General features: G+C 45.9%; 1 protein-coding gene across 4 annotated transcripts in view; it reads left to right on the top strand.

Annotated features, from left to right (window-relative positions):
* Nucleotides 1–18,318, top strand: part of NDEL1 (nudE neurodevelopment protein 1 like 1) — a 147,479-nt gene that overhangs the window by 32,351 nt on the left and 96,810 nt on the right. For all 4 annotated transcript variants that reach the window (XR_003942634.1, XM_030208115.1, XM_030208114.1 and 1 more), the window contains exons 2-3: nucleotides 1,368–1,465; nucleotides 13,840–13,993. Coding sequence is in view for 3 of the 4 variants with exons in the window: in XM_030208115.1 (XP_030063975.1) it covers nucleotides 1,380–1,465; nucleotides 13,840–13,993 (240 nt within the window). In the remaining variant the exon portion in view is untranslated. The remainder of the gene's footprint in view (nucleotides 1–1,367; nucleotides 1,466–13,839; nucleotides 13,994–18,318) is intronic.

Raw genomic sequence — 18,318 nt, 5'->3', positions numbered from 1 at the left:
AGAGGGGTGCTTCGGCTCCGTCCTCCCGTGCGTGCACCTTGTCCAGCTTGGAACCTGGGGCTAGTGCTGAAGGCCCTTCAGGGTGCTCCTTTTGAACTGCTTCGGCGTGCTTCAGAGAAAGATTTGACACTGAAGGCTGTCTTGTTTAGTGGCCATTACTTCGGCGAGACGGGTATCAGAGCTCCAGGCGCTGTCCTGTAAAGACCCTTTTCTGCAGTTTTCAGAGTCCGGGGTCACGGTTCGGACCGTGCCTTCCTTCTTGCCTAAGGTGGTTTCAGCGTTTCACCTAAACCAACCTATTTTCTTGCCCTCCTTTGTCGAGGAGGAGTTTCCAGAATCTTTTGGGCAATTGCATCTGTTGGACGTGCGCAGGACTCTGCTGCAGTATCTGCGAGTTACTAACTCTTTCAGGACCTCTGATCATCTGTTTGTTTTGCTATCAGGTCCTCGCAGAGGGTATCCAGCATCTAAAGCCACTATTGCCCGCTGGCTTAAAGAATCTATCTTTTCAGCTTATTTGCTTGCTGGCCGGCCTCCGCCTGATGCCTTTAAGGCGCATTCCACTAGAGGAATTTCCTCTTCTTGGGTTGAAACTGGAGCACTCTCTCTTCAAGAGATTTGTAGTGCAGCAACATGGGCTTCTAAGCTCTCTTTTGCCCGACATTACAAGCTGGATGTGGCTGCCAGGAGGGACGCACATTTTGGAGCGCAAGTGCTGGCGCGTGGTGTGGCTTGTTCCCACCCTATCTAGGGATTGCTTTGATACATCCCATCTGTAATGGCTGCATCTGCTTGATGACAAGGAAGGGAAAATTAGGTTCTTACCGTGATAATTTTCTTTCCTTTAGTCATAGCAGATGCAGCCATGATCCCTCCCTGTCTGATGCTATCTGCTGTAAATCTATTTCAGGTTCTGTTCGTGTTTCCTGGAGATTCCATCCTTGGGAGAAAGTCGGAAAACAGTCTTCAGGATTCTTGTTCAATTAAAGGAGGATGACTTAATTCCCTCCAGTTCCATGTTTTGGAGGATGAGTTTATGCCCTCCAGGAGGATGTTTCATTCCATCCATTCTGAGTTAATGTCCTTTGTTGTAGGGCCATCGTTTGCTGTGAGGAAAGCTCATGTTATTTCCATTGCGGTTTGCCATACTGCTTTGGAAGCTTCAAATACTGAAGAGAGGCAGTGGAGCAAGCTGGTATGAGGCACTGAAAAAAGTGTGCTCTCTATCTCCCTCTGCTGGTTGATGGTCACAACCCATCTGTAATGGCTTCATCTGCTATGACTAAAGGAAAGAAAATTATCACGGTAAGAACCTAATTTTCCCTTCTAAAATTTGTGCTTTGTGTGTATCTTATATATAATTGCAGATTTCATTGGTCATGGATAGTGAAGAAATTCCAAATTTCTCCAGTCCGAAGGAGGAAATTGATTACTGGAAAGAACTTTGCAAAAAGTATAAGCAAAGGTATGAGTTTATATATAAGATCGATTGAAGGAATATGTACTCTTTTTTTTTCCTTTCTCGCAGATTATCCTGCTTCTCTAGTTGTGTAAAATATGTAATCAAGTAGAAGCTAGTTTCGGAGCATTTGTCAAGTGAGTGCTTGTATAGCTGCTTTCATTCAGCTGACCTCGGAACTCTAGGTTTTCCATGCACTCCATACTCAAACAGGCAACTCAAGCCATTATTAGGACTTGGGAAAATCCACTGCTTATTTCTAGGATAAGCAGCATAAAATCTGGTTTACTTTTTTGGGATCTTGTCAGATACTTGTGACCTGAATTGGCAGTTGTTGGAAACAGGATACTAGTCTTGATGGACCTTTGGTCTGTCCCAGTATGGCATTGTTTATGTTGTTATTTGAAACTGCTGACTTGTCTCCAAATAAACAGGGCCTACACTAGATTGTTTGAACTGTATGGGCTTAATCCTCTCCCCTCTTGTTCACTTTGACTATGGAACCTTTCACTCAATGTGTAAGGGATCACCAAGAGAGAGGAGGAGTTGATTTGGGGGATTACATTGATAAAGTTTTATTTGCGGATGATGTCCTCATTACTATAACTGATCCAGTTCAGTCCCTTCCAAATGTGGTCTAAGCTTTGGAGCAAATTTGGTTGGATTTCAGGATTCAAAACCGCTATGGGGGAAATCTAGAAATTCTGAATGTTACTTTGGGGCCAAGAGAGATGATCATATGAGGAGAAAATACCCTTCCTTAGCGAATGCAACAGATGAATCCAGGAACTGGTGGGTTGTGTCCATCTACCAGCAGGTGGAGATAGAGATTACAAAGCTGAAGACAGTGATACCAGACGGCCAGCTCCTCCTTCACCTCAGTACATCTCTATCTCCAGCAGGTGGACGGCGCTTCAGCAGCTCCTGGATTTGTCTGTTGGGGATATTCCTGGGTCCTGTGGGCCAGTTGAGATTAGGGGTGTCTGGCTGGTGGTGCCGACTTTGGAAGCATACTCAGTCTTTTGGGTCCCTGCTTCACCCTTACCCCCCTTGCCTTCCGGTCTTTAGAGCTCTAGCCTTCCTCACCAGTTAAAAAAATAACCAAAAACCCAAGAGAGCTCCTTTGACTTCATTTTGGTGTTAAAAAACAAAACAGAAGATTTCTGACAGGACCGGGCAGTACAGGGTTTCCCTGTCTTAGTGCTGTGCTTTCAGTCTGTGTGCCGGTTAGGCAGCAGGCTGTTGCGTCTGTGGGACTCTGCTTCTCCTCTGGAGACACCTGCTGTTCGGTGAGTCCCTGCCTTTCTCTTTTGGCGTCGGGGTACCTTGCTTTAATATGGGCGACACTGGCATTTGAAAGCTGTTCCCGCTGCGGTAGCAGATGCTGCGCAGCGGATTTCTGTGGTGGCGTGTTTGAACGCTGGGGAGGGAAGTGCTGAAGTTCCCCTTCCCCGAGCAGCTTTTCCCGCGCTAAAATGACGGGAACATGCGCCTTTTTGCTGGCATGGATCTCTTTTCTCCTGATACCAGCTCTGATCCTTTCCCGCCCTGCGGCCTTGATGTGGGCAGGGGGGAGGGGCGGCTTCTCCTAAAGGACCTTGTATTCCATTAGAGACTGCTAGTCCAGAGGATTCCCCTTTATTTTCTCCAGCCTTTGGTTTCATTTACCAAAATCACTGTTGAGTCAGAAACTGTTTGCATGTAGCTGGGGCAGTGGCACAGATTCTTCTCAAACTGCTCCACTATGCAAGGGGATCCAAGGAAAGAACAGAATTACTTTAAGCTGTTTCTATATCTTCTGAGCAGAATCTCCTCTGCTCATGGACCCTTGATTTGAGCCTTTCTTCGTAAAAGAGCTTGGCCTCAGTAGCCCTTTTCGTGATTGGGGGAGCTTTTATGCCCATCTCGGGCAGATGGGTTCTAGAGGGCTAAGTTTTCCAGAAGGAATCAGATGGTCCTGCGATGTGCCTTGTTATTTTCGGGATGCACGTCAGCCACTGGGGGCTTCTTTGGGGCAGGGGATTTCTGACCTCCCCCCCCCCCCCCCCCCCCCCCCGAGTTCATTCTGCTGCTCTGTATGCCTATATGTTGCAGAAGTCTGGTAGGGATCTAACTGTTCCTTTTTAGTTCAGCCTTTGGAGTTTTCTGGCTTGTTCCCTGTCTCAGTTTATTCTGATGGCCCCTGTCCCGAAGAGGGGATGTTTTCTCTCCAGCTGAGCAGTAGGGTCAATTTCTTACCTGTCTTCCTCTATTTTTAGGGAGTCTTTTCAGAGCAGTCACTTTCTGCACAAAGGCAGCAAGAATCTCCTGAGCTGGAAAGCCATGTTTGCCTAAGTGGGTACATTGATAGCAATAGATTGTAAGCTCTTTTGAGCAGGGACTGTCTCTTTGTGTCAGGTGTTCAGCGCTGCATGCGTCTGGTAGCGCTGTACAAATGCTAATAATAATAATAGGCCTCACTGGTGAGTTTAGATTTTCTTATAGCGCCTGCGTTGGCTAAGGCTTTTCCTGGTGTGGGAAACAGTGAACAGCATCAGAGCAGGACTCCTTGTACGTTGGGCCTGTCAAAGGGCCTATTTAGTGTTCTTATTTACAGACTTTTCTGTCCCCTCAGTTTTTCTCTGAGGGCAGTTGCTTGAACAGCTTGGAAGTTTCCCTCCTTCCTTTGTGAAACTCTTTTTATACTGGCAGTACAGGCATTGCCTATGAGCACACCACCCTGATTGTACCTGATCTCTGATCTTGGAAGCTCAGCAGGGTTGGGCCTGGCTGGTTTCTACTTGGATGGGAGACTGCCTGGGAATACCAGGTGCAGTAGGTTTTCTTTTTTTTTTTTTTTTTCTGCACCTTTTGCTCCTTTACAATTACAAGTGGGAGTTTCTAGGCTTAGTGCCTTTGGCTCCACCTTTCTGTGGGAAATGTTATATATTGTTGTTTTCTGGGGCTAGTGCTCTGGTCTCCATGGTAACCATGGAACCTCAGTGCTGTTGTCATGGGGGCTTTTGCTCCAGGTGCAATAGCTTCAGCAAAATAGTTTGGCTTTCAGCCTGAAGGTCGCAGGTTTAAGGCTGGTTTGTGCATCATATTAGAAACTGTGGCCCTCAGCTCCTTTTCTATGGGGCATATTTTACTTCCCTCTCTCATATTGCTTGCCTTGACAAGCAGTTCTTTCCATAGCTGGGACAGTTTATACTAGGCTGCAGTGCCAAAGGTTAGCAGTGGTGGTTTCCCACAGCAGCTCTGCTCTTCTAGTTTTGCTGTCTGACTCTGATCAAAGTATTGCATTGCAGCTCCAGCTTCCACTGTATCTGTGGCACTTCTAGCTAGCTGTTTGTTGCAGTGTCTCTAAGGCTTTTATTGCACTTTTTCTTTATATTGGACATCTAGCTATATTCAGAGCTACTTCAATTTAGCCTGCACTTCTCCCTTAGGAAGCATTTCTTTTTGTTCCTCCTTGGCCCCATCATCTGCGGTTTCTCTGTTTGGCTGTTCTGAGCCCTCATGTTCAGTTCCAGGCTTTGTCTGTCGGCATGGCTATGGCTCCATTCACCTTTTCCTAGGTTTGGGAATTTTGTGGCATTCTCTGCAAGGATAGCATCAGAGTGCATCTCAGTCTAGATGAGATCCGAGAGTTTATCTTCCCGGATTTTCTTGGAATCCTTGAGCTGGGTGGTCACCCTTCAAATGAGCCATCTCGTCCCATTCTAGACAGCTCTGGTACGATTTTTTTCTTGACCAAGGACTGGAGGATCTAGGTTCAGACTTTGGTGTGCAGTCTGCTCAGGGCGCTGAGTCCTCGGGCCTGGCTATGCATTCATGTCTTGGGCTCTGTTTTGGACACTTTGGAGGTAGTGCTGTGGGTGTTCTCATAGACAACATCTACAGCTCTTGCTTCTCGATGGGTGGTCTCCTGTGTTCCAGGAGTGTCAGCAGTGTCTTCCATGGCTGTTCTCGGTACGCCGGCGCATGAACTGGTGACTTCGCAATTTCTTCCTGTGGAAGGGATGCCTTGGCGCCTCCACAGTTGTTGGTGGTGGTCACGGATGCGAGTCTCTGACTGGAAAGCCCTTTGCCGCCTCCTTCGGGGTGGTGGATGGCACAGGGGACGGTGTAGCCGATCTCCCGCCTGGATCTGCTTTTGGTACTGTTCGTCTTCTAGCCTTTCAGGACACATTGCAGGCCAGGCGGTGCTTGTGCCGTCTCCCCTGCCTGGATCTGCTTTTGGTGCTGTTTGTCTTCTAGCACTTCAGGACACGTTGCGGGCTAGGCGGTGCTTCTGCTGTCGGAGAAGATGAGGTGGCTGTTTCTTCGACAGAGTGGGAGTGAGACTGTGGCCATCAGGGCATGTCACCCCCATGGAATGGAAGCAACACTGGGCTTTCAAGACTGGGACAATGAAAGTTCTTTATTAATGACCCAACATGGGCCGTGTTTCGGCGTTAAATAGCGCCTGCTTCAGGAGTCAAGAAGATACATAGTAAGATGTGCTTGAAGACAATTCAATGCCTGTTGTAGAGACTGAATCTGAGTGTTCACACTTATGGGTAGTCGGTAAGGATTGCGTGGTGGCTCTCTATGACACGAGCATACAGCCATTTTCTCCCTGAAACCTTGTTCGTATTCTCCGAGTCTAGCTTGGGGTTCCTTGTCTACCGAGCATTGCTTCGGACTCCTTTTGTTCCTTTGCAGAATGCTTCGCTTAGGAACTTACAAGCAGTGTTCTTGGTTGCCAATTCTTTGGCACACAGACTGTCTGAATTTTTAGTGCAGCCATTCCGAGCTGTTTTTTCTGCAATTTGCTGAGTCTGGAGTGAACTTGCTTTCGGTTCCTTCTTTCTTTTCCGGCTGTGGTTTGGCTTTTCTTTTTCAGCGTCTTTCTTCCCTTCTTTCGGGAGGGGGATTTTCACACTGAGTACACGGTGCTTCGTCTTCTGGATGTTCAGAGGGCTCTCCGGCATTTGCAGATGTTGCATGTTTTTCAGCATTCAGATCTTCTCTTTGTCACTGGTTCTTGCTGTGGGACGGCAGCCTCTGGTCTGATCTGATTTTTTTCATGTTGGATTGCAGATAATTTGTGGATTTTTTGGAAGTTGCATCCCGCCGGTGGCATTCCAGGCTCGTTTCACGAGTTTTCTGTCTACTTCTTGGGCAGAACGGGTGTGCTTTCACTATTCAGATGCCGCCTTTGGAGTGGCGGTTCTGTCTCGGGGAGTGGTGACTTCCCACCCTTCTTATGGATTGCTTTGGCACATCCCACCAATTCTTGGATTCATCTGATGCATACGCTAAGGAAGATAAAATTATGCCTTACCTGCTGATAATTTTCTTTCCTTTTGTAGCAGCAGATTAATCCAGGATCCCGCCCTTTGTCAGCTGCGCTTGTTTTGCCTATCTGTTCTTGTTCTGGTCTTTAGTTTCCAAAAAAAAAAAAAAAAAAGGAGAAGAGGAAAGAACAGAAACCACTGAAGAGGACTCCATCGCAGTTGTGGTTTCTCGTAAGTCAGACTGACAAGTCTCTGTTTTGTATGGTTGGTGAGGAAGGCTTCCTGGTTTCTTGTCTGATTCTGCTTGGTGATGAGACATGTACTGAGGTGAAGGAGGAGCTGACCGTCTGGTATCACTGCCTTCAGCTTTGTAATCTGTATCTCCACCTGCTGGTAGATGGACACAACTCACCAGTTCCTGGATTCATCTGCTGCTACTAAAGGAAAGAAAATAAGGTAAGGCAGAATTTTACCTTTAGATGGGTTACAACATCTTTAAGAAATTTAGGGGTTCAGGTCACTGGACAGCCAGAACAGCTTTACAATAACGATTACCTCCCACTTTTAAAACATATAAAACATATATGGGAGATGCTAGAACATTGGGAGAGTTTCCTAGGTTGACAGAATTGGTACTGTTAAGATCATTTTCCCTAAATTACTGCGGGGGGGGGGGGGGGGGGGGGGGGGGGGTTGGTCACTGCTTTCTCGCCATCAGACTACCTAATCCAGTGGTTCCCAAACCTGGTCCTGGAAGCACCCTAGCCAGTCAGATTTTCAGGATTTCAGAATGAGTGTTCATGAGACAGATCTGCATACACTGCCTGCACTCCATGGAAATCTCTCTCATGAATATTTATTATGGGTATCCTGAAAACCTGACTGGCTGGGGTGCTTCTAGGACCAGGTTTGGGAACCACTGACCAAAGCTTTTCTTTCAGCAGTTGCACTGGAAAGTCTTTGCATACATATGGAAGCTTAAGCTGCCTTGTGTGAAGCAGGAAGTTCTGTTTCAGCCTAAGAATCAGGGTGATATGCCAGTGCCTAACTTCCATATCTACTACAAAGCAGCACAACTTGGTTATATTGGAATGGCAACAGGGCCTTAAGAGTGTGATTAAAAATAGAACAACAATTTTGGGGGATAGTTCCTTCAGTTCAGTTCCCTGGCTAACACCTACAGAGATCTCTCAGTTATAAGGGCCAAACCCAACTCCCATTTGCCCATAGACATATGGAAGGTGCAAAGGACACACTTCCTATCGGACATACAGTATTTTCAATCCATACCTATCATATAAACATGGGTTTTCCCCTGGAAGAGAAGATCGAATATATATCAAAATTGGGTAAGGGAGAGGATTAGCCATTTTGGGTCAATTAGTGGAAGATGGGAAGGTGGTAGATTTCACAGATTTATTGAATGAATATTGGATAGTGCAGCAGGAGGTCTTCTAATACAGACAAATTAGAGATTTTTGTAGCAGCAAGCTCTAGGTCAGCTGAAGGAAGAAGAGCATCCCTTAGAAAAAGCACTGTGGTTGGGTTGCAGGAGAGGAGGGATTTCTAGGCTTCATGCTGCATTACTTAACCAGTGGGCTCAATCTATGAAATATTTAGGCGACTGGGAGCAGGCTCTTGGAAAATTTTTGAAGTAAAAGAATGGGATAGAATTTTTTGGGGGGCCTACTCGGGTTTCCTTAGCTACTAATTTAATTGAAAATGGCTATAAGATGCTGTGCTTTTGGTATTACACACCAGTATGCCTCCATCAAATGTGGCAATGCAAGGTGTTGAAGGGGCTGTGGGGAGCAGGGTTATGTTCTTGCATATTTATTTATTTGTTGTATTTTTATCCTACATTTTCCCACCTATTTGCAGGCTCAATGTGGCTTACATTATTCCGTAATGGCGATCGCCATTTCCAGAATGAGAAATACAAAGTGGTTATTGCATTAAAGCTCATAAGTGACAGAGTAAATTAAGCAGTTAAGTATAGAGAATTCATTTCCGGAATGAGAAATAAAGTGGTATTGCGTTAAAGTTCATTAGTGACAAAGTAAATGAAACGGTCATGTATAGAGAGTTCGGTTTTGTCCAGTTCTGGTACAGTTTCGTTGTCTGGTATTTAGGATGGATCATTATGTTATGCCTTATTGAACAGGTTGGTTTTTAGTGATTTTCCAAAGTTTGTTAGGTCGTCCATTGTTTTTATGGCGTTTGGTAGTGCATTCCCTAGTTGCGTGCTTATGTAGGAGAAACTGGATGCATATGTTGATTTATAGTTTAGTCCTTTGCAACTGGGGTAGTGGAGATTCAGGAATGTGCGTGCTGCCCTTTTTGTGTTCCTGATTGGTAAGTCTATGAGATCTGACATGTAGACGGGCCTCGCCGTGAATGATTTTATGAACCAGGGTGCAAATTTTGAACGCAATATGTTCTTTAAGTGGGAGCCAGTGTAGTTTTTCTCTTAGGGGTTTCACGCTTTCGTATTTTGTTTTTCCAAATATGAGTCTGGCTGCTGTGTTTTGGGCAGTTTGGAGTTTCTTAATGATTTGTTCTTTGCATCCAGCATAGATTGCATTGCAGTAATCTAGGTGGCTTAGCACCATTGATTGTACCAGGCTGCAGACTATTTCCCTTGGGAAGAAAGGTTTTACTCTTTTGAGTTTCCACATTGAATAGAACATTTTCTTTGTTGTATTTTTCGCATGGCTTTCTAATGTGAGATTTTGGTCAATTGTAACTGAGAATTTTCAGGCTATCTGAAACAGGAAGGGTGTAGTCTGGGGTGTTTATAGTGGTGGGTTTCTTCGTGTTATATTGTGATGAGAGGATGAGACATTGTGTTTTTTCTGCGTTGTTTTAATTGAAATGCATCTGCCCATGAATTCATGATTTGGAGGCTGTGTTTGATTTCATTTGTGATTTCTGTTAGATCATGTTTGAACGGGATGTAGATCGTGACATCGTCTGCGTAGATGTAAGGATTATGGCCTTGGTTGGATAGCGATTTGGCTAGAGGTGTCGTCATTAGGTTGAAAAGGGTGGCGATACCCTAAAGTACAAATTTTTTTTTTTTTTGGGGGGGGGGGGATCAAGTATTTGGTGATATTAATGAGCTTCTGCAGAAAGCATTGACAGAGACTGTGGAATGCTGCTTGCTAAATGTGGACCCTCTAGGTTTGCAGTCTAAGGAAAAGAAATTGGTTGTCTACTTTGTGACAGCAAGCAGACGTATCAAATTGTTGGAAGTAGATAGACACCCTAGACCAGAATAAAACCATTGCTAAACTAGATTGTGTCTACCCAATGTCTCAATTGATGGCGTTACGCAATCTCTTCAGTTTTATAAAGGTTTGAGATCCCTATGGGAAATGGAGCACATTCAAGGTAGAGTAAAAGTTGCTGTTTTTCTTATTGACGTCATAGCATTACACCTGGGATGACAGCCTCTGGAGGGGGGAAGGGGTTATACTTCATTATTATGTTCTGTGGCTTATGTTCTACATTGTTGGGAAGCACATTGATATGATTGGCTTCTCTTTTGATGCAGGATTGTTTTGACCCCCCCCCCCCCTTTGGTTGGAGATTTTACTTTTTATTGAATTTTTAAAAACTACAATCACAATAACATTCACGATGAGGAAGTATGCACAGTATCCATTTTAAGGAATAATAATACAAAGGAAATTTTTAAAAAATTCAACATTTTATCCACAATATACAGGAAATATTGGGAACCAAAACTCGGGGGGGGGGGGGGGGGGGGGGAAAGAGAAAGGAAATATACATCAAACACAACTCAGTATTTCTAGCCAGCCATAGCAGAAAGATCTAAAATATGTCAAGACCCTCAATTCTTCCTTAGAAATAATAAAATCCAGTAGCTCTTTGGGTTAAAAAATAAAAAGATAAATGTACCTTTAAAACTTACCACATAAGTACAAGGAAAACGTAAAACAAAGCTGAGTCCCAACAATTGTGCTCTAGAATGCAGGCCAGGAACACCTGTCGCTGTTTTTAAGTTGCTTTTGGTAAGTCAGGAAAAATCCTAATCTTAGATCTCAAAAACAGCTAATCCATTGAGCAAAAATATAACCTGAACTGCATTTCAATCAATTTCCAGAGCAAAGGTCACCACAAGTGTCGTGATCTGTATGTTAAAATATCCCAGCGAAGACTAAGAACTTGGTTAAGTTAATAGTGGATGCTTCAACTGGCCCAGAAGCATTTTGGCCCAAAATAGATATTGGGCATGCGCTATAGGTGGAATAGTTTCACATGGTATAGTTAAGATCTCTCACATATGTTTCCAGACCATATCTAATAGAGAAACTAATGGAGACTTGGGAAAATTAAAAAACCTCAAAGTATTTTTCCTTTACTGGTTTTGCAAATATTCCAGCTTCCTATGAAGGCCCATTTTATCCCAGAGTAATAAACCACAAGTCTGTTGAAGATCACTGACCTTTTTCTCCGTGGACTACGTTTTTTGTTGCTTGTTGTTCCAGTATCTGGGAATGAACCAAAGACGTTCTGGAAGTCTCAGTCATCTGAAGTAGAAATTCTGAGGATAAGTTCAATACAGATTGACTGAGGGGACTGCATTGTGTCCCAAAGTGCATCCAAAGTTATAACAGGTGGCGTCAGACCACGGCATCAAATCTGAGCCATACCTCCTTCAACAGGGCCTTTTGTAGCTACCAGCGTCATTCTGTCCCTGGAAGTTGCTGTTCCTGCTGCTGGCTAACCCCATTTGGAGGAGCTTCCTCTAACAGAGAACATAAGAATAGCCATACTGGGTCAGACCAATGATCTATCTAGCCCAGTATCCTGTTTCTAACAGTGGCCAATACAGGTCACAAGTACCTGGCAGAAACCTAAAAAGTAGCAACATTCCATGCTACCAATCCTAGAGCAAGCAGTGGAATGAGCACTTCCGCCTCCCACTCTCCAAGCTGCTGACACAGTAGAACACTTCTGGGCTGCTGTGGCCTCCACAAGACTGAGCGAAACACTGCTTTTGCTGCTGCCAGGACTTCCCTCCAGCATGTCTGGAAAAAACAACACTGAGTTGGAACTGGTCCGTGCATAAAACCACCAAAGGATAGACTGCCTCATTTCTGGGGTGGAGGTGGGTACTGGAGCATACTGCTTCTCCTTTCCCCTTCTCTTCCTCATACTGAAGCCAAGGAGAGTTCCGAAAAGTCCTCTAACTGTCATGGAGGTAAGAGCTACCAAACTGGGTATCTGATCAGGACGCCATCTGGGTTCCCTGTTTGGCGAATGTGATATATTTGTTGAATATGCTTAAAAAATTAATAAAAATAAATACAAAAAAAGGGAAATTTCCTATCATTCAATCCAAACAATCCTGGCTTACCTGTTAGCAAATGAACTATTTTAAATTGGATTTCAGATTGCACTGAAGGGCTAATGCAGAAAGGTTTGTGTTGGAGCCACAAGCAGATACCTGGGCGGGTGGCTTCTACTGTAATACTATGCCTTGCAAGAAACTGATGGCATGGAAAATGTGGCTTAATGGGGTGGGGGGAATGTTAGACACATGCACACAAAGTTTTGCTGTAAGCGTGGCTTCTTGTGCACATGTCCAAACAAATTGAAAGTGTCCGTATACATCAGTGCTTGTTCTTCTACGCCTAAATATGAGTCTTGCAAAAATTGCTCGCACATAAAATTTTTGTGAGCCTCATTTAGGCACAGAAGAACAGGTGCCAATGTGTGCTGGCTTTGTTCAGGCACACAAACCTGTCTTTTATTTACCATCTGTCTTTGAAGCTTGTGGGCGCTTCCTTCTGTTTGCAAAAAGACAAAACTGGCGTGAAATTCTCTGCGAACCCTTGTGTGCTGCCCCAGACCTGGGAAAAAAAAGTTCTTGCAGAAACCATGCATTGGCAGTGCCTGTTTACATCTCTGCATTGCCGCAGAATACTCGATGGCCTCATTAACATTCATTTTAATGAAATATGGTCTATGCATTCTGTATGAGCTAACGCCTGCGCTCAGTCTCTCTGCATTGTTCGGTGTGTACAACCCATGCTTAACCTGCAGTAGCTTTCTGTATCAGCCCATGAATTGTGCTGCAGCACAGCAGATATTTCAACCCCAGGACATATCAGCATGCATTAACTTGGAGAAAAAGAAACATGCGTGCAGCATCTCTTTAAGACATATGTAGAATTGCAATTTGGTCCATGGTCCATACCTTCATGGAGCATTTCTGACTAGATAACTTCATCAAAACGTCACTGTGGACAGTCAGTTCTTCAGAATCTCTTTAATTAGGCTTATGTTTCAATCTCCCAATTTATTCAACACTTATCTTTTGAAATCAGCTGTTGGGTGTATTTCCCTCTGCTGTTAGTAGAATGTGGAACCTGTAATAGAGGTTCCCCCATAGAAGCAGAGGATTGCAGCCTCTCCCCACACCCAACTTTGTAATATAAAGAGTATGTATCACTAAGATATGAAATGACACTGGAGCAGCCATTGTCAGCATAGAGCATACAGAAAGAAAAGCCATTTAAAAAATGGTATACTCCATCCAGAAAAGCTGCCATCATTGAGTAACTTCACCTGTTATGAGTCTGCATTCTTCCTGCTCTACTGAAAACCTTCAATGCAAATACATTTTGGTGATGCTGATACCTGGTTAATGCTAGTATTCTATAACGGAATCTGGGTGCTGTTATAGAATAGGCTCCTACCATGCATCCTCGAGGTAACTAAATTGAGGCACCCAGTGTTAGAATTGCCTCCATAGTTTCTACATCATGCTTCCATCTAACCAGGCCAAACACAGTAGGCTCAAACACAGAGCTACTGGGTTACAAATGCATGTCTAATCTACAAGCCATGTGCAAAAAGGAGTAGGTGTTGGTGACAAACCTCCAACAGCCTAATGCAAGCTCATATATGAGAGGCTTTAACAATAAAAATTTCTTGTTGCCCACCCCTTCTTCTTTTTGCACACTGTTTTTTGCATAGTGGCTCTTATCCCAAACTACAGGCCACTCATATTAATTATATTAATGAATTAGTTTTGTGACCATCCTAAAATACCTTCTCTTTTCATTCCTTTTTACCCTTTAGTTGCCAGGAAGCAAGAGAAGAGCTTGTTGAATTCCAAGAGGGAAGCAGGGAATTAGAAGCAGAGCTAGAAACGCAGCTGGTACATGCTGAGCAGAGAAACCGAGATTTACAAGCAGATAACCAAAGACTAAAACAAGAAGTAGAGACATTAAAGGTACTGCAATCCTAATGAACCCTTGATTGTGCAAGCTGCAAAAAAGTTTTAATTATTGTAATTTTTGCTGCTTTTATATACTGCAGTAATCAGCTTTTCAGGAAGTGATAAATGGCAGTGGGCCATTTGATCAGAAATGCTTCTATGTGGGCTACGTGAAATTTTAACATGTGCTAGCATGATTTTATTTTCAACAAAAACTGTGGATGTCTTCTGAAATTGTGACTTTCTTAGCATCCCTCCGGGCTGGCCCAGAATGTGACTGATGAGTCGTGCACGCCTTCCAGCAGGTGGGAACTGAGAACTCTTGACTCTAGAGAAAGCCTATATGAGCCCTGGCTAGCTAGAGATAGATTCAGTATTCTCAGTTTCCAGCAGGTGAAAGGTGGTGAGCCCTTTAGTCTGTTTTCTTTCTGCTTTCTTTCTTTCTTTATAGTTAAAAAACAAAACAAAACACAAACGTTTGAGTGCAGAGTGTCTTTTACAGGCTAAAGGGTACTATTAGTTGTTTCTTTCTGAGCACCAGTGTCTCTTGCCTTGTTCTGGAGGCTGAGGTCTATGGGGATCTCTAACAGCCTTGGGGGTGTCACGGGTGGCTGGGTCCCTCCCGTTGTCTCCTTCCAGCGCTGTGTGCTGCCATGTGTTTGATAGTTTCCCTTCTCTTCTTCGAGGAAAGAGGAGTTTGAGGACCGAGAGAGGCAGACTCCTGGCTCTTTTGAGATCAGATTCCATCACCATAGAATTGTGTTGGAATCTGATCTCAAAAGAACCAGGAGTTCCAGGGACTATGCCTTGGTGCCCCCAGGTATAGAAGCTAGAACCCTGGATTCTTTTGGGAGGAAGATGTACCAGACTTCAATGCTCATTTTCCAAATGCAATCATACCAGCTCTTCACGAGCATCCACTTGCGAAACTCTGTGCGCAAGTTGTTGACTGAGTCGCTCCCTTCGGAGCAGCCCGAGTCACTTGACCAGTTGATCAAGCAGCCGAAGGCGTGTTGAAAAGTTCTTGGCCAGGGACATTGATGACACTTTTGATGTGGCATCCAGGATCTGTGCTCAGAGTATAGCAATATGCAGACTCTAATGGTTGTGTGTTTCTGGCTTGGAACATTCTATTCAGCAGAGTTGGTGGATACCCCTTGCCAGGGGGATAACCTTTTTGGATAGAAGGTTAAGGAGGTCGCTGACCAAATCAAAAACACACTGATAGCCATCTCTTCTCTTTCCCACCAGGCGCCTTCCTCACTTACTTCTCAGCTAGGAGGACTTTTGGCAAACCAAGGAGGAGTACCTATTACTATCAGAGGCATAGGTACAACCCCGGCTCACCAGCATTCTCGTTCATATCAACAGCATGCGCCTAAGGCCCCTGCTGCTCCCCAGTCAAAACAAGCGATGCGCTCCAGCAGAGCATAGCTGCAGTAAAAGTGTCCATCCTGGATGATTTGCCAGTGGGGGGGAGGGGGGGAAGCTGAAGTTTTTCCATAAAAGGTGGCCCCTTATAACCTCAGACAGGTGGGTTCTTCAAATAGTCCATCTCCGATACACACTCAGTTGGTATCAAAAGCCTCCAAATTGCCCACTGAGAACTCATTCATTCAGCTCTCAGCACAGGCAGGTACTTGCAGAGGAACTCTCAGCCCTTCTGAAGGCCCATTTGATTGATCCTGTTCCACCAGGGGAGGAATTGCGGGGATTCTATTCCAGGTACTTCCTTGTGCAGAAGAAAATGGGGGATGCATCACATCCTAGAACTAAGAACCCTGAACAAATTCCTAGTCCGAGAAAAGTTCAGGATGGTTTCCCTGAGCACCCTTCTCCCAATGATTCAGAAAAATGATTGGCTATGCTTCCTGGACTTATGGGATGCATATACTTATATCTTGGTACTTCCAGCCCACCAGATGTATCTTCAATTTTGGCTGGGAACATGTCACTTTCAGTACCGCGTGTTGCCGTTTGGCCTCATGTCAGCTCCCAGGGTCTTGACCAAATGTCTAGTAGTAGTTTCAGCATCGCTGCTCCTATTGGGAGTCCATGTGTTCCCATATCTCGACAATTGGCTGGTGAAGAGCACTTCCTTGTCATCAGCAGCAGATGAATCCATTAACTGATAGGTTATATCCGCCTACCAGCAGGTGGAGATAGAGAACACTGAAAAACCATAGTGCCTCTTGGACGGCTAGCCCCCAACTGCCTTCAGTATTTCTCAATCTCCCAGCAGGTGTGGACATAGCTTGATCAGCTCCTGGATTTCTGCCTGGGGTGGCTCCTGTGCTTTGCCAGTTGAGCAGGGGTGTTGTGGCTGGTGGTGCCCACTTTAAAGGCATATAGGTTCGCCCTTTCCCTGCCTTACCCATGCCCCCCGTCTTCTGGAGTCCCTCTGTTGCCGCCTGCCTCCATCTTTCCTCACAGCGTTAAAAAAAAAAAAAAAAAGCGCGCGCTTATACAGCGTTGCTATTCTGAGGCTTTCTCCAGAGATTCTGATACAGTGCAGCATGACCGGAGCTCGTTGACTCGGTCTTCTGAGGTGAGAGTGGTGCCCAGCTCCTCCGGGGAGGTTCCCGTGGACAGCGTTCAGAGCGGGGTAAGTTTTGGTGCGAAGCCGCCATTTTATTGCTGTATTTCCGTCCTGTCGGGCGATGGCTGCTGGAGGAGTTAAGCGCTGCTCCCGCTGTGGTAAATGCAGGTCAGCAGCGGGGCTTTCCAGTACGTGCTCCTTAGATGCTCGCGCTAGTACGAGCATGGCGAGCGATGATTCTTCCCGCTCGATGGAGCTGGCAGCAGGCACCATTTTGGAAGCGCCGCATGACTCAACCCTCGCGGTGGCGGAGGAGTCTGAGTGCAGGGGGACGCCTCGTTTCAAGGCTGCTAGAGGAGCTCCAACCTGCATTTCTCCTAATTCGGGGACGGAGGGTCAGGGTGACTTTTTTTTCTCCCCTGAGTTTGTGCTACTGATGCATAAGGCCTTCATTCTGAAAAGAGCTCTGCCGCAGGTGTCTGACACTGTGTTGCATTCTGAATTTCCTCCAGGTGTTGATGGCCCAGGGATGGCTACAGAGGTTATTTCTTCCCCCGAGTGTTGGAAAGACGCTAAACATAGACTGGTAAATTCCCATCTGAAAGTGGCGCATCCCCCCTCCCCTCCCCTCCCCCCCTCCCCCCCATGGTCAGGCTGTGGGGAGTCTGAGGGATCTGGCAGGCCCTCATGGACAGATGATCCAGAGGAGGGTGCCTGTTTGCCACTGGATTTGGATGATTCCAATGCGGTTCGGATTTTCCACCACGACGAGCTGCCAGCTCTCATTGCTGATGCATTGCAGGCCCTCTTGATTGATGATCCTGCCGAGGGCGATGCCTCCTCTGTTAATCTTAGGATGGCAAGTACTAAGAAGCCTACTCGGGCCTTTCCTGTGCATGACTCCATCCAGGAGCTTATTTCAGCTCAATGGTCTGACCCCGATGGGCCTTTGAAAGTGGCCAGGGCTATGGGTCAGCTTTACCCTCTGAGTGAGGATCACTTGGCCCTTTTTTGGATGCCTAAAGTGGATGCGTTGGTCACGGCGGTGACTAAAAAGACCACTCTCCCAGTAGAGGGAGGGGTCGCTTTGAAAGACATGCAGGATCGGCGGCTGGAATCCGCACTGAAGCGGTCCTTTGAAATATCGGGCCTTGCCTTAAGGGCGTCTATTTGCAGTTCCTATGCAGCCCGGGCCTGTCTTTCCTGGTTACAACAGGTGGTGGATCAGCCCGCGGATGGTGCGGGGTCCCTCTCTGAGGTTGCCCTGCGGATGGAGTCGGCCCTGTCATTTTTGGCTGACGCACTTTATGATCTGGTCAGAGCTTCGGCTAAGCAGATGTCTGTGACGGTTTCTGCCCGCCGCCTTCTTTGGCTGTGGCATTGGGCGGCTGACATGGCCTCTAAGCAAAGGCTGGTGAGGCTACCCTTTTGGGGCCTCCTGTTGTTTGGAGAGGATTTGGAGAAGATTGTTAAAGACCTGGGGGACGCTAAGCCCCAGCGGTTACCTGAGGCTAGGCCGAGGCCTTCTTCCAAGGGTCCTGTGTTTCCCTCCTCTTCCAGACCTCGCTTCCGTGAAGCCCGCAGGTATCCCCCGGGGCTCTCTGCTGGGTTTTTTCAACATGCCCATTTTCAGCAGAGGAACTCCTTTCGCTCGGACGAACGCTCCGCAGCGGCTGGGTCACGGCCAGGAGTTCAGGGGCATCCTGCACAATGATGGGACACCTGTCCACTCCTCAATTCCTGCAGTAGGAGGACATCTTTCCCTCTTTCTCGAGGAGTGGACCAAGATTACTTCGGATCA

The sequence above is a fragment of the Microcaecilia unicolor genome, chromosome 6, assembly GCF_901765095.1.
Source record: "Microcaecilia unicolor chromosome 6, aMicUni1.1, whole genome shotgun sequence".
In the NCBI taxonomy this organism is placed as follows: Eukaryota; Metazoa; Chordata; class Amphibia; order Gymnophiona; family Siphonopidae; genus Microcaecilia; species Microcaecilia unicolor.
This window is presented reverse-complemented; position numbering and strand designations above follow the sequence as displayed.